General features: G+C 45.1%; 1 protein-coding gene across 1 annotated transcript in view; it reads right to left on the reverse strand.

Moving 5' to 3' along the window:
• Positions 1-16,094, reverse strand: part of LOC118009093 — a 107,308-nt gene that overhangs the window by 603 nt on the left and 90,611 nt on the right. Inside the window, 7 exon segments of the mRNA XM_035002916.1 lie at positions 4,687-4,784; positions 6,773-6,957; positions 8,130-8,215; positions 8,828-8,867; positions 10,491-10,632; positions 11,408-11,469; positions 12,869-12,964. Coding sequence (XP_034858807.1) covers positions 4,687-4,784; positions 6,773-6,957; positions 8,130-8,215; positions 8,828-8,867; positions 10,491-10,632; positions 11,408-11,469; positions 12,869-12,964 — 709 coding nt within the window.

Genomic DNA, 16,094 nt, shown 5'->3' on the forward strand with positions numbered 1-16,094 from the left:
TTAATTGTGGTAAGATTTGCAAAACCAAAAATGTTCCCCCTTAATCATTGTGAACTCCAGTGTAGCCCCCGCCCCCCCCCCCCCCCCCCCGCAGACTCCGTGCTGGCACGTGGAGCTTCTCATAGTCCCCGGAACTCCTCCACCTTTCTATCTTGCCTTGGCCCTTGCCTCATGCTCCTCTCTCTCTCCTCCTCCCTCCCTTCCTCCTCCCCCCTCCCTGTAACTTTTAATTGTGGTAAGATTCGCATAACACACAATGTGCCATCTTAATCATTGTGAACTACAGTGTAATTTGGTGACATTAAGCCCGTTCACACTGTTGTGCAGCCATCACCACCATGCATGTCTGGAACTCTTTGCATCTTGTAAAATGGAAACTCTATCTCCATTACACAACAACTCCCTATTCCCCTCTTCCCCCAGCCCCTGGCAACCACCTCTCTGTCTCTCTGAATCTGACTCCTCCCAGGTCCTCCTATAAGTGGAGTCCTGCAGTATTTGTCCTTTTGCATCTGGCTTATTTCACTTAGCTTAATGTCCTCGCGGTCCATCCATGCTGTAGCCACTCTTCCTTCTCTAAAGGTTCCCTTCAAATGGCTACGTCCTAGTCAATTTTCAGGTCTGGGTAGGAATTCCATTCTTCTAGGAAGCCCACCCTACTGTTTCCACGATACTTTGCACCCCTGCTGTCAGGGGGCAGCCAAGCAATGAAGGGCTGGAGCCTGGAGATGCCCCTGCTTCCCCGAGTGTGAACTCCTTTGGGTCACAGACTCTTTTCTATTCCCACCATGCCCAGCACAGAGTGGTGCTCAACAAACCATGTAGCATGAATGCTGAATAAACTCTCTGGAAGTATTCATGGACAATTTCCAGCAAAAATCTTGAGACGAAGCCTGAATGTTCCTGATCTATCAGGGATAAGAGGTATACTTCACTACCCTTTGCTAGAGCAGTTTGTCTCTGTGGTGCTATTCTCCGTCTGCTTACTGGCTTCCATGGCCTCTGTCAGCAGCTCCTCCATGTCTCTGAGAGTCCAAGTGTATCCTCTCCCTCTCCCAGCTCCATGCATGGCCGCTGGGTCATCCACTCGCCTTCCTGGTACCAAGTCTCCTCCCAGTCTGCCTCTCCCAGCCTCGCTTTGGTCTGCACAGCCTGGAAAGCACCTACTCCTGGCCACCTGTTCACCACTTTCTGTACAAGTGAACCTCAGCTAGTTAACACTAGCATCATCACTCAGGCCTGCATTTGGGAGAGGGTGTTTGATTCCACGATAACCTGCCCATTGCCAACAGCTTCTACTTCGTATCTGGAGCATTATAAAGCTATACCTCCCTGGGGCGCCTGAGTGGCTCAGTTGGTTAAGCATCCAACTCTTGGTTTCAGCTCAGGTCATGATCTCTGGGTCGTGAGATTGAGTCCCGCTTTGGGCTCCGTGCTCAATGGGGAGTCTGCTTGAGGATTCTCTCTCCCTCTCCTGCTGCCCTTTCCCACTGCCTCAAATAAATAAGTCTTAAAAAAAAAACAAACAACAACAACTACAACTTCCTTTCTATTCTCATATAAAAGCCCTCCTCTAAGATATGGTCTTTTCACAGAGCAGTGACCTCACACCAGTGGTTCGACTTTGGGAAAACTCCTAAGCCTCAGTTTCCTTATCTGTAAGTGTTGATAACACACAGTACAGCTCCAGGATGTCGTGAGAATGAAACAAAAATCATTTAGTAATTCCTGCCTAAGCATCAGAAGGGACTTGGAAGATCCTCAACATTTTTTGGTGTTGGATAACGTGTGTGCTATTTGAGAAGGCTGGACCCCACTGAGAGAATGTAGATGAGGTATCTGATGGGTAGACCAATGACAGGGTCGTCCCCCTCCTCCTTCCCGCCTGTGTTCTCTTCTTCTCCTCCTCAGTGCTACAGCCAAGCTGTCCAGGGAAAGCATCAGTTTGATTTGTTTTGATCCTTGCTACTCAAAGGATCACATGTGGCAGATGCCCTCCTAACTGAACGGATGGATTGATTGACTCTGTAAACACCCTGCCCGATGCCCACAGCCTCCCAATGGTCATGGTTGGTAGATGACAAGTCTGATACCAATGGTTGAGTGTTGAATTGTATGCTTAACAAGGACCCACTGTTTTTGTTCCCAAACCTATTTATGCCAGTGGTACATTTTATTGCAATTATAAATCAATTTACATGATATGAAAATTAATGAAATTAGGGTGAAAAAAACTTGTAAAAACCAAGATGAATTCTTTGGAAAGACCAGATGAAGGGTGACACTGAATTGAGGATAGATGGGACAACTTTTAAAGTATGGGGAAAATTCTAAAAATCTAGAAGACTACTGTACTTTGCAAATATCTGTCATATTGCTTTGCAAGTATCTTTAAGTTCTTGCTCCACTTAAAAAGAGCAGAAACTGAAAGTCATATATAATATATTTATGGAAGACTGTGTTGAACTTGTCTCTTAGTTGAAAAAAAAGCCTTGGCCCAGTATCCAAAGATCGGGGAACGAATGCGCATTTTACTGTTGCAAGTTGAAATAAAACATTTACTGTATGTACATGGGTTCCCTGCCTTAAAAAACATATATTTTTAAGTAGCCCAACAAAGTGGTGTCAATCCAGTTGGAGGAGAGTATTTCCACTGGTTCCCCTCCTGGTTGGAACTCTCTAAGCAGCCCCACTCTGGCCTCTTTTCTTCATAGCTCCCCCTTTATGTTCCACTCTTGTGTCCATTCAGCAGAGAGCAGTAGAGAATCGGTACTGAGTCCAGAGCCAATTTTTGTGCTGCCCCACTTGGCATGGACCTAATGAGCATGATGGCATCTTCCTGTGGCTGCCTCCTGCTGTTGGTTTATGTTGTTTGGCAGGCTTGCCCCACCTCACACCCACAGCCATCTCCAGGGATGGACTGAATGGTGTCCCTCAAAACTCAGATGTTAAAGCCCTAACCCCCAGAGTGATGCTTTTCGGAGATGGGGTCTTTGGGAGGTAATTAGGGTTGATGAGGTCATGAGGTGGGACCTTTAGGATAGGATTAGTGTCTTTAGAAAAAGAGGAAGAGAGATTGTTACTGTTTCACCCCATGAGGACACAATGAGAAAGCCCCCACCTGGAATTGAGTTGTCCAGAACCTTGATCTTGGACTTCCACCCTCCAGAACTCTAAGAATAAATGTCTGTTGTGTAAGCCACCCTGTCTTGTGTTTTGTTACAGCAACTTGAGCAGACTAACACTCTGAGGAGAGGCAACTAAAACCCAAGCTGGTTCTATGAAGGTGTTTAAAGAATGACATTGATTCTGCTGCTGCCCATGATGACAATGATGAAGACATTGGTGATGTGAAACCCCAGGTGTCTGCGGATGGAGGCGCCCCCTCCCTTTCCGTCTCCAGACCAACACACCGTCATGCTCACCATCTCCTTAGAGTGCAGATCCCCCTGGGAGATCACCAGGTGTACCAACAGGAAGTTTATATGACTTGCCTGAGGTCACACTATTTTCAAAGACAGACCTGTAACTATAATCCTAGTCCATGTCATTTCTATCCAGCCAAATAGTCTCCTAAACCAAACTTTTGATTCATGGCTGTCTGCCATTTTCTGGCGTGATACACATGGTAGGGTTTCCATGTGTGATGCCCTCAGATTTCAATAGCATCTGAAACATCCTACTATTTGACCCGCTTGAACAGAGATTGCTAGTCATCTCCCAAAAATCCTTTGTTGCTTTCCTCCTTGGTTACAGAACTCTGAACTTCTCTTGTAGCTTGGTGTGGCCTGTGTGAATAAGTTCTGGCCAAAAGGATGTAAGAGGAAGTGTGTAGGACCTTCTGGAGAAGTCCATAAAGGGATCCGATCTGGCTGGGATGTGCCTCCCTTTTGTCCTGGACCTCTGTTCTCCATGCTCCTGTTCCTTCACACTATCTGGAAGGTGGGAGGCCCTGGCAGCTGTTTATACCATAAGGTGAGAGTGAAGACAGAAACCAGAGCTAAGATAGTGGGCAGAAGTACAAAGAAGGGGCCTGGGCTCCTGATGACATGGAGCCACTGCACCAAGGGACTGGGCAAGTCAGGATGGTGTCATCACTCATGCAGCCCCACAGTCTAGATCTAAATCCCATGATGAAAGGAGCAGCAGGGGATGCTAAAGGGGGTTTTCAGGCCTCTTGGTGATTGGGACCCATGAAGGCTGGTACAGGGCCTGGGGAACAAAACACCTCACAGAACTGGAGAGAGGCCTTCATTCATCCTACTTCTCTGTGGAACCCAGCCACATCCCAGTGCAGGGAGACTGGAGGGCACACAGGGCCTTTGTGGTACCCCATGTTATCTGAGCTTTGGACCCCCCAGTGCCTGCCCCTAACCCCATGCCCTCAGGAGATGGGAGCGGCTGCAAGAACAGTGAGGGGCAGTGCCTCACATGGCCTTGAGGGCAGCAACATCAGCCATGGAGCTGGGATGGCTAGACAAAACTGGGGCTCAGAGTGTCCAGTCATGCAGGCAGGACATCACGGTGGTGAGATCTGAATGGTGACCTCGTTATAGTCACAGGCTGGGGGCTTAGGGACAAGGGGCCCATGCTGATGACAGAGTGGCATGGGATGCCTCAGCCAGGAAAGCTGGGCTGACTTTAGGGGGGCCCTCGCTTCGCCCTGCCTGTTCCTGTTAGGCTGGCCTGCCATTGCGAAATGTACACCATCAATCTATGTCTTCTTTCATTTCAACTTCAAGGATGGGGTCTTCTGGAGAGCGAGGGTTAGGGGTCTTTTCAGGCTGGAAGAAGAAGGAACAGTTATGGGAATGGGAACCCATGATCATACTGGTGATGGGGAACAGGGATAACTTGTCAGTTACATGAATTTTCCGTGTTGAAGCAAGATCCAGGCTGGCTGAATCTGTTAGAAAACAAGAGCATTTTCCCCTGAGCTTTTACTCAGTTTTCAAACCACCAACTCATATGTGATTTTCCAGGTGAATGATTTTCTGCATTCTGTCAACTTATTTTAGTTGTGGTTGTGTTTGATATGCTGGCATTCTGGAAGAATCGCTACTGACACCCAGAATCCAATCAACACATTCAGCTTTGCAAAACAGACACTCAGAAAAAAGTAGCATTTTTAGGGCTGGAACAAAACTCACAGATCAACTAATCCCCCTCTCATTTCATAGATTAATAGGAGTGATTGCTGAAGGTCACACATCTAGTGAAGGTGAACTTGAGATCAGAACTCAGGTGACCCTGCCTTGTAAACAGTGCTGCAAGCACTTTATTCTGCAATTTCAGTTTGGATTCCCGTTGACTGGCCCAAATATACTACATAAGAACTCAGATCCTTTTCGTTTTCTCCCCGTGTATTTGTCTTGGGAAGAATTTACAGACTGTTTCCTGAGGTACCAGCAGTCAAACTGGACAGAATAATAAACACAGAAGCACCTAATGGTTTCTCTACACAAGACCAAGGTCAATCCTGGAGTCCACTGCTCCCCCCGCCTTTCACCTCAGAGAACAAACATCATGTAAAATTATCTATTTTGATTTGTTGAACTGAAGAGCCTTCCTCCCCTCCCCGCCTCTCCCTTCCCCTCCCTTCCTTCTTCCTCCTGCTTTGCCCTCCCTCAGCTCCCTCCTTCCTGTTCCTACATTAGACTTGCAGTCGGAATTTCTCTCTAGGACTGCCTTCCAGCCAAACTTCCGCCTGGCTTCTGCACACGTCAGCACATTTTCCCCATTCTGGCCTTCCTCTCTTCCCACCTCCCTCTGTGCTTTTGTTTCCAAATTGCAGGTCTGTCAAAATTAATGAACTCATTTATTTGCTCTATATCAAATGCACATGGAAATTACTGTATTTCTAAATAGGCTGATAGTGCTGGGTAGACACATTCTGATCTCCTGAGAGCCACCACGGTACCTCTTTATAACCTTGGGAATGCTTATGAGAACACGATCATGGAAATGTGAGAGGCCTCTGACAAGACAGAAGGTTTTCTTGATCTATGCTTGCCTGGTCCCTTTATTTCCTATTTTGAGCATGTTTGTGGCTCTACACAGAAATCAGTGACGAAGTTATACTGTGTGATCAGTATTCTAGAAGGTTGCCAAGGAAAAACCTGAGACACATTATTTTGCTGCCAGAGCAGGTGTTCTGCTTTGAGTTGTAACATAACCAGTGAGCAATAGCTCATGAAATGACCTTCTTTTCAACTTATTAAAGGGCAAGCATTTCTTGGAAATCCATAAATTTCACTAAGCTCTAAATCAAGACTGCCTCTACCAGAGCCTTCTCAAAATCTCTTGCTCCAATTTTGATTTTCATAGACTAGGGCACTAACCTGACCATTTCTTCCTTTCACTTGCTAGGAAGCCAAGCTTTTGTGTGCATTTCTTAATGGGAAGTGTGTGCAGTGGGCTGAATTATCAGTCTGTCCTTCTCAGATGTGACAACGGGGATGCGCATGAGTCTCCTTACATTCCAAGGCCATGGACAGTCACCTTTTTGTTGGTCAAAAGGAGAACAAAGTCAAGTGACACTGGGAGATGAGCTTCAACTATTCCCACAGATACCAACAACCCTCACCCACACCTCTGCCCCAGCTCTGGTCAGTAGCATGATCTAGGGACACACTTTTAATCCCCATATTTACTTGGTTCTCTGGGTCATTCCTTGACTCTTTCAGGAGGCAGTTTCTATTCCATGCTGATCTGCCTGGAAGCCACAAAATTCCAAAATGCAAAAATGTGAATTGGATGTGCCAGGACCAACCTTAGCCTTTTCCTCCACCACATTGTCTTGCTCCTCCACTTCTGTATGCATGGCAGCCACACTCCCTTCCAGCACTGGGTAAGCAAGCATGCTCTGGGGATCTATCAAAATTTCATAGGGCACTCTGGAGTGGCTCCAGGAGGCGGGAGTGAAAATATCCCAGGGGCTATGCTGCCCAAAGGTTCCTGGAAGAATAGAGACAAACAGGCATAGTACGGAAGCTAACCTGGCTTCTAATCGGAGCAAAGCTTACTGCTAAGATTGCTAGGTCAACCTAATCAAATTTAGTTCTGCTTCTGTAGTTCTGTAAGAAACAACTCCAGGGCAGTTGGCTCTGGAGACTCGAGTCTGGTATGCCTCCTACAAAATGCATCACATGGGTGCTTAATCTACTCAGTAATATACTAAGGACTAACAGGACAAATTCTAAACAGTTTTAGCACTTGCTTCAAGGAATATCAGTTACGGAAACAAGATGACCTGCTGAAACGGGTACAGAGTCTATGCAGTAAGTTGGGTTAATCTCATTTTAGCCTACTCTGGCTAGGCCTTTCCCCATGCACAGCTCCCCCAGTCCTGGATTGTTCCTACCAAGACATGACCCTATGATAACACATGACCCTTACCAAACTCACTGAGTTCAGTCTGGCTGAGTTCTCGAAGTCTAAATGTCTTTGATTTTGCTAATTTTTGTGAAAGTAAGCTGACTTTAAGGTATAGCCTGAATTTTGTTTCCCCCCCAAACTCACATGTTAAAGCCCTCACCCCCAATGTGACTATATTTGAAGATAAAGCCTTTATGGAAGTAATTAAGGTGAAAATGAGGTCATAAGGGTAGAACCCTGATCTGACAGGGATCTGATAAGAAAAGATACCAGAGGAGTCTCTCTGCCATGTGAGGATACAAGAAGATGGCCCTCTGCAAGCCAGGAAGAGAGCTCTCTCCAGAACCCTGACCATGCTAGCACCTGATCTCAGACCCCCAGTCTCCAGAAGTATTCTCATGTTAGAAATAAATGTCTAGGGACGCCTGGGTGGCTCAGTCGGTTGAGCGTCTGCCTTCGGCTCGGGTCATGATCCCAGGGTCCTGGGATCGAGTCCCGCATCAGGCTCCCTGCTCCGCAGGGAGCCTGCTTCTCCCTCTGCCTCTGTCTCTCATGAATAAATAAATAAAATCTTTAAAAAAAAAAAAAAGAAAGAAAGAAATGTCTATTGTCTCAGTCACCCGGTGGATGGTATTTGTTAGGCAGCTCGAGCTGACTAATATACTTGGCCTCAGAGAATTCATGACTCAACAGAGGCTACATCAGAAGCCCTGAACTGGGACTGAGGCAGCAGCCAGGGGGATGTTCCATACCTATGTACTCCCCGCCCCCACTCCACAGGCACACGGTGCGGTCAAGGGAGGACGACAGCAGAAACTTTTCTTCTATCAGCTCCAAACTAATGAGATAAAAAGGGAGAAGAGGTGCTCCAAGGTTGCTCCAGCATAAAAGGGACATTGGATCAATATGTCAATGCTCCATTAATTACAGTTGGGATATAGAAGACAGGTCAATCTCCTGAATTATTCCTGGTACCATTCTTTCCTGGCCTCTTACCACACCACACTCTCCAAAATCTCCAGCTTCAGCCCCAAGATAATCAAACAAGATACACTGGAAACCATCTTATGGATGATGGGTCTGCGGGGGGAGATCAAAAGGTTGTAAAGAACAGCCCTGCCGGAGTTCAGGTCATGCTTTCAGCACTGACTCCTTTCAAAACTCAGTAAAAAATTAAACGACTAAATATAAATAAATAAATTAATTAATTAATTTACTAAATTTCTAAACTTACAGTAAAATACCAGATCAGAGCTAGTCAAGGAAGACAATCTACCATTTACAATAAAAATGAAGACTTCCAATCTGACCTGCCAACAGCGGGACTGTAATACTGTTTTCATATTTTCACTAATTCCGAGAGGCCTTCTGAGAGGGTTGATTTGATCAAAGCTATGAAAAGTATTTTAACTCTTACAAATTCTTGAACTCTAAAATGGATGGTACTCACGATGTCACCACACTGACATGGGCCCGCCAGAACGTCACACCTAAACGGAAAGAAAGCGCACACCTGAGGACGGTGGCGGAGTTAACCACCATGATGCCAGGTGCTGTACAACAGGTCCTACAGGACGGGGTCGGATCTGCATGAGTGTCCACAAGCGGAGAGGTAGTGGTGTGGCAGTCGTCGGTTTTGCTGTATTAATTGATAAGTGTTTATCGAGCACCTACTATGTGTAAGGCCCTATGCCAGGTCCAAAGACAGATAAAACGGGTCCCGTGCAAGGTGCTTATGTTATGGTTTCCCTCAGTGCTTTGGGTTTGATAAGCATTCAGGAGTAGACAAGTAACCAGAAATGATTTGTAAAATAGCCAGGTAAGAGCTATGCTCCCAGTACTTGGAGTAAAGGACCCAGGCTAGGCAGGTGACTTTTACTTCTAAATTCCAACTTCTCTTACTATAGCATTTAAACTTCTATGGCGAACAGGAAAAGGTGACTAAATGGAAGTATGCAAATATTTACCTCTCTCTTGGCTTTATAGAAATGTATTTAATGGGATTTCATATAGCCATTTAAATATGTTAGATATTAAATATGCTAAATATGCTTAGTTAGAAAGTTGTCTAAGGGATACAAAGAAAAAAAAAAGGTCCTGAAAATTATGCATTGTGTGTATGTAGGTGCCCCTGTATTTATATGGATAGAAACTTTCTGGAAGAAAATTAAAATTCATTAACAGTGTTCCTGGGATGCAGCAATGGCAAATTAGGTGGCAGAAGAGGTCAGAGTAACAGCTGTTACTTTTCATTTTCCATTCTTTTGTGCTGTCTGATTTTTTTTCCCAAACTTGAGCACTTTTACAATTGCATGAAAGGGTTTTAAATTCTTAAACATTTTTCTGACTGCTAATGCAATATGTTTCTGGAGAAGTTAGAAAATACGGATTTCCAAAAATAAAAAATAAATAACCTCATCTACAAAGAGCTGACATTTGCTAAAACCTCGGTGCGTATCTTTCCAGCCATTCGGTCTTCCATATACTTCTTCGTTTTAAAAAAGACTCGTACTTTACTGTTTTGCAATCTGAAGTTTTTCATTTAATAATTTACCAGAATATTTTCCCCATAAATACATTTTCATTTACAGCATTGTTATTTAATGACTAGATGGCATCCCAGTGTATTTGTTACACCATCATGTACTGAATCAATTCTCCTTATGTTAGATATCTAGGTTGTCTCTATTGTCTCTTACAAACAATGTATTGATTCAAACCTGATAACTAAATCTTTGTGCACTTGTCTTATTATTCCTTTCGGCCAAATGCCTAGAAGTAGGACTGCTGGTTTGAAGCTTTAGGTATGTATTGTCAACTTGCCCTTCAGATAGGATATACCGATTTGCCTGCTCTCCAAGTGTACATGCCTTCAGCACTGACTCCTTTCAAAACTCAGTAAAAAATTAAACGAATAAATATACCCATTTTCCTGTATTTGTGCCAACTGTGAATATTTTCATGCAAATACTTGTTCCTACATCCATTCGTAAAGGGTCTAAGAGACCCCCTCCCAGCCTCACTGGTACAATTTCATTTTACCGATGAGAATATTCAATTAAAACCGAAGCTGTGCTCATCATAGGATTTAACATGAAGAGTTCATTGCCTACTCTTGGGGGACTGCAGCTCAGGTCCCTGCAGGCCATGCTCTGTGATGTCATAGACGTGCACCAAGCCTTTCTGGTCAGCCATGTAGGCAAGGGCATCTCCTGCTGTCACCGCGATGCTGCTGACTTGCGCTTTGTCCCTGGACTGAAAGACACATGCACAGAGCCATTTACAGAGACACCCATATGGTCCATCACACATACACACACACAAGCATGGCCTTTCACAGACACGGACACACAGGGCCACTCATAGACAGACACACAGGGCCCGTGACACACACACACACACGGTCCATCACAGATGCACACGGGGCCATTGCAGATAAAGCTTACCTGTCAGACAATGGCAAGGGGAATGCTGTATCCTATCTAGAGCAAGAACTAATCACTTGCGGGTGTTAATCTTTCAGCGAGATAGGAATGCTATATAGAAAAATAAGGCTAAGAACTTGGAGCCCGTAAGAGTTGCTGTGTTTCATAGTCAGGCTAGTGTCAAAAAAGAAAAAAACCAACAGGGGCGCCTGGGTGGCTCAGTTGTTAAAGCATCTGCCTTCGGCTCAGGTCATGGTCCCAGGGTCCTGGGCTAGATGAGGAAAGCATCCATGGATGCCCCCTAAGGAGTCTCTCCTTTCTATTCTGTAACTCTCTGCTCCTTCCCTCTTGTCCTCTAGAAAGAAAGAAAGAAAGAAAGAAAGGCTAGAAAGAAAGGAGGCTCCCTGCTCGGAGGAGAGTCTGCTTCTCCCTCTCCCACTCCCACTGCCCCTCCTCCCCACCCCACTCCTGCACGTACTCTCACATACCCTCTCTCTCTCTCAAATAAATAAATAAAATCTTTTAAAAAAGAAAAAACAAAAACAAAAACAAAGAGAAAACAACAGACCCAAAGCACGGAAGTGATTTCCAACCAATTGCCCAACTTAGGGAGTGAAGTTTGCAATGGGACAGGCCCCACCGAACAGCCTCCAGGAGGTGACAGAACCTGTGAGGAGGGGACAGCAGGAAGGGCACCTTGGGTGTGCACTCTGTCTGCCGCTGAGTCTCTGAGCCGTTGCTAACAGGCACTGCCGCCTCGTGACACCAGGGCCTTTTTTTTTCCCCTTGGCTACCCCATCAATTAGAATTATCAGTAACTATTGGGGCAGGGGGTCCTTTTTATGGCTCAGTAGCTTTTTCTTTCTCCACTAACCTGGGCAGCTTTTCTGATGGGAAGGGCTCCAGCTTTGACTATGGAGGAGAGGTCCAGAAGTTTGGGCTACAGCAATAATTAGCGTGTGTGCGTGCCTGTATGTATAAGCACTTATTGCAAACATACTGTGGGACTCGCCTAGTCAAAGGGATTCCTGGGGCGGGGGGGTCTTTTTGGCCTACCGGTCACACACAATTCTTGACTGTGTTTTATACATGGGTGTTCATGTAGCAAGCTTTTGTGAAGTGGGGACCCCATGCGTATTGCTTCCTCTTGGGAGCCCCCTAATGAATGCAGTTTCCTCTTCTTCTCTCAGGGGCAAGGGCGCTCTGTGCTCCCACCGGGTAAAGCAGAAGCCATGGATGCCTCACAGTGGAGGGTGGAGAGAAGCTTCCAAGGGCATCTGCAGCCTGGGGACTGCTGGGGCCGTGAGTCTGCGGCGTCCCTTACTACCTAATGAGAAGAACACAAACGACCAAGTACCCTGGGACCGATATACACAACTCGAGCCTCCTTTGCCACCAGAACACAGGTGGCTGGCTGCTTTCAACTCGTAATTTTAATTAAAATCCTAGAGCTTTGGAGCAGGACTGTGGCCCACTTGTTCCATTTTACTAAAGCCCGGGGGGGGAGGGGGTCATGTCATTTGTGTAATGTCACCAAGCTAGTTAGTGGCAGATCTGGACTTAGAAGCTCATCCTCAAGCTCTCGGGAGAGCCCTGGCTTCTTCGTCCTAAAATGAGCAGGCTTCACAGCTCATCTCCACTTAGGATTCTTTGTTTTTCTTCCTCGGGCTCTTTGGTCAGGCTGTCTGTGCTTGCTTGTGGCCTTCCCTTTACAGGCTTGCTTGGTGTTTACTCAGCCTGACTAAATGATGTCCTCTGTGGCCCACTTCACTTGCAGAGGACCTCTGAGTGGGCAGCTAGGGCAAGGAAACTTGATTTGGACGAAGGGGGGTCAGGCCCTCACTCCCCTCGTGACCACCTCGCTGGCTGGCAGGACTGGGCCAGAGCAGGCCCGGGTGGGGGTACTTAGCCTGGGCTCCAAGGACAGACAGCAGCCGGAGGGAGGGGTAGCAGAGGCTGCGGAGGACAGTAATGAATGACTCGGGACCCTCCCTCTCCAAACCTGGGCCTGCAGTGACCAAGTCTTAGAAAAGAGCCGCCCAGAGTCTGGGGGATGCCATCCTCACCTCGGGGCCCATTGGCGATGAGGGAAGCGGCCACTGATTCAAACTTGGCAGCCCGAGTCTTCAGGAGGGCGAGGCAGGAAACACTCTGGTCTGGGCCTGGTGACCAGGGAGAGTTTGGTTGTGCTCCCCATCAGGCTCACAGCCCTATCTTTCCCCCTCTCCTGCGGCTCTGACCCCTCCACACCCCACCGCGGGCTGAAGCAGGAGCTGAACACACAGGGGTGCGCGAGCGGGCAGGCACCCTCGCTGGTTAAGAACCGATCCAGGAAAAGTCGGGTGTGAAGCCTAACGACCCTGGCAGCCCAGAAACCCCAGCACCACCCAAGACCCTAGGACTTTAGGAGAGAGGCAAGGATTTGGGAGACTTTGCCCAGGACTTTACAGATGCTTCTCAAGAAGTCCCCACTCTCCAGAAATTCCTGGATTGGAATAACACGAATTAACCTTTATGTCACCTTTGACATTTACCAAGATGGAAAACCATGTGAAATCCCATGGTTTATAGGATTATTAGTCCCATGGCCAGATGAGGAAGTGGAGGCTTAGAAAGGTGAAAAGCTTCGCTCAAGGCCATAAAGATGTTCATGCTTCCATTCACTTGTTTTTTTTTAATCAACATCTGTTAAATCTCTGGTCCAGCCTAGGCACTGTGCTGAGGGGAAGCAGAGAGCCGAACCAAAGCAGAAGAGCTACCCCCAGGAGTGAACTGGATGCTGATGAGCACCTGCAGGATGAAGGCTTCTCAGGGGAACCAGCATCTGATCTGGAATCTTGAAAGATAGCATGTTCCCAGGGCAGAGAGGGCTCTCTAGGGAGAGACGTCAATCCCCAATGTTCACAGCACAGCCAAGTGTTGGAATAACTTCAAAGCCCACCACCACCTTGCTTCGCCTCGGTCTTCCAGTCGCCCTGCTAGACTCAGCACCATCCACACAGGGGCCACATCAATCCCCTCACAGTGCTTGGTACACAGAACTCAACTATTTGCTGTTGAACAAAAATCCAACAACCAACCTTAGATGCAAAGCTATGAGAGCCACAAAGAACGTTGCTACTTGAGGTTGCAGGCAGGGAATTCTCTTTATGCTTTCCTCCTTGAGTCTGTGGGCTCCAGGGTACATACATTGCCCAGACTGGAGGCGCAGTGAATGGTCTCATGTAAAGTCTCATACAAATAATGGGGTTGGTGCTGGAGTTCAATACAAGTGATGCTCCTCCCAGGACTCACACCATGAGGACACCCGTGTATCAGGCTGTTAATCATTCAGCAATATTGATTTTGGCCTGACTCTGAGCTGGGCCCTGTGCTATGCACTCAGGAAACCACAGTGGACATGGCAGACTCAGGCCCTCAAGCCCTCAAGCTGTCATAATCATTGTTACTGAGCTCTCTGGCCTCAGTTTCCTTATCTATGAAAATGGGTGCAATAACACCTATCTCTCAGGGTCAATGTGAGCCCTAAATGCGATAAAATACTAAGAGCACTCAGGAAAATGATGTAGAAGATTAAATATATTATTTTTATAATATTTATATGTTGTTATATTAATTATAATTATATTATTATTAAATACTAAATGATTATATTTATTAAATATTATATTGTTATAATAAACAAATATCATTAGTTATAAATAAATATTTTTATATTAGTTTCCTAGTTAAAAAGCCTTAGTATCTAAGAACTAATAAATGAATTCAGTAAAGTAGCAGGATACAACATCCACCCACAATAATCAGTTGCATTTCTATATACAAACAAGGAACCATCTGAAAAAGAAATTACAAAAACAGCCTCATTTCCAATAGCATCAAAAAGAATAAAATACTTAGGAATTAAGGAAGTTAAAGACTTGTACAATGAAAACTACAAAACATTGATGAAAGAAATTGAAGACATAAGTAAATGGAGACACATCCGTGTTCACGGATTGGCAGATTTAATATTGTTAAAATATTTAACATAAAATAAAATAATTAAAATACGCAAAGCAATCTAGGAGTGCCTGGGTGACTCAGTCAGTTAAGCGTCTGCCTTCAGCTCAGGTCATGATCCCAGGACCGGGATTGAGCCCCATGTCGGGCTCCCTGCTCAGAAGGGAGTCTGCTTCTTCCTCTGCCTCTGCCCCTCCCCTCCCCATTCTCTCTCTCAAATAAATAAAATAAAATAAAATAAAATAAAACTACACAAAGCAATCTACAGACCCAATGCAATCTAAATGGTATTTTTTGCAGAATTAGAAAACCCATCCTAAAGTTTGTATGGAATTTCAAGGAACCCCAGATAGCCAAAACAATCTTGAAAAAGAAGAGCAAAATTGGAGGACTCACGCTTCTCGATTTTAATACTTACTATAAAACTACAATAATCAAAACAGTTTGGTACTGACATAAAGACAGACATGTAGACAAATGGAATAGCATAGAAAGCCCAAAAATGAACCCTCACATTTATGGTCAAATGATGTTTGATAAAGGTACCAAAACTGTCCAATGGGAAAAGGACAGTCTTTTCAACAAATGGTGTGGGAAAACTGGATATCCACTTGCAAAAGAATGAAGTTGGACCCTTATCTAACACTACACATAAAAATTAACTCAAAGTGGATAAAAGGCCTAAACTTAAAACCTAAAACAGTAAAACTCTTAGAAGAAAACATAAGACAAAAACACCAGGACATTGGATTAGGCAATGATTTCTGGGATATAACACCAAAGGCACAGGGAACAAAATTTAAAATAGACAAATTGGACTTCATGAAAATTTTTAAAAATGTGCACAAAAGACACTACCCAGAGTAAAAAGGCAGCCTACAGAATGAGAGAAAATATTTGCAAGTCATATTTCTGATAAGGGATTAATAGCCAGAATATAGAGTGAACTTCTAAAATGCAATAACAACAACAAAAACAAAAACAAAAAAACCTGAAGCAAAAGTGGGTAAAGGACTTGAACAGATGATTTTCCAAAAAAGATATACAAATGGCTGATATGCACATGAAGAGATGCTCAACATCACTCATCATTAGGGAATGGCTAATCAAAACCACAATGAGATACTGCCTCACACCCATTAGGATGACTATGAGAGAAAGAAGAAAGAAAGAAAGAAGAAAGAAAGAAAGAAGAAAGAAGAAAGAAAGAAAGAAAGAAAGAAAGAAGAAAGAAAGAAAGAAAGAAAGAAAGAAAGAAAGAAAGAAAGAAAGAAAGAAAGAAAGAAAGAA

This window comes from Mirounga leonina, unplaced genomic scaffold, assembly GCF_011800145.1.
Source record: "Mirounga leonina isolate KUSES-001 unplaced genomic scaffold, KU_Mleo_1.0 Mir_127, whole genome shotgun sequence".
In the NCBI taxonomy this organism is placed as follows: Eukaryota; Metazoa; Chordata; class Mammalia; order Carnivora; family Phocidae; genus Mirounga; species Mirounga leonina.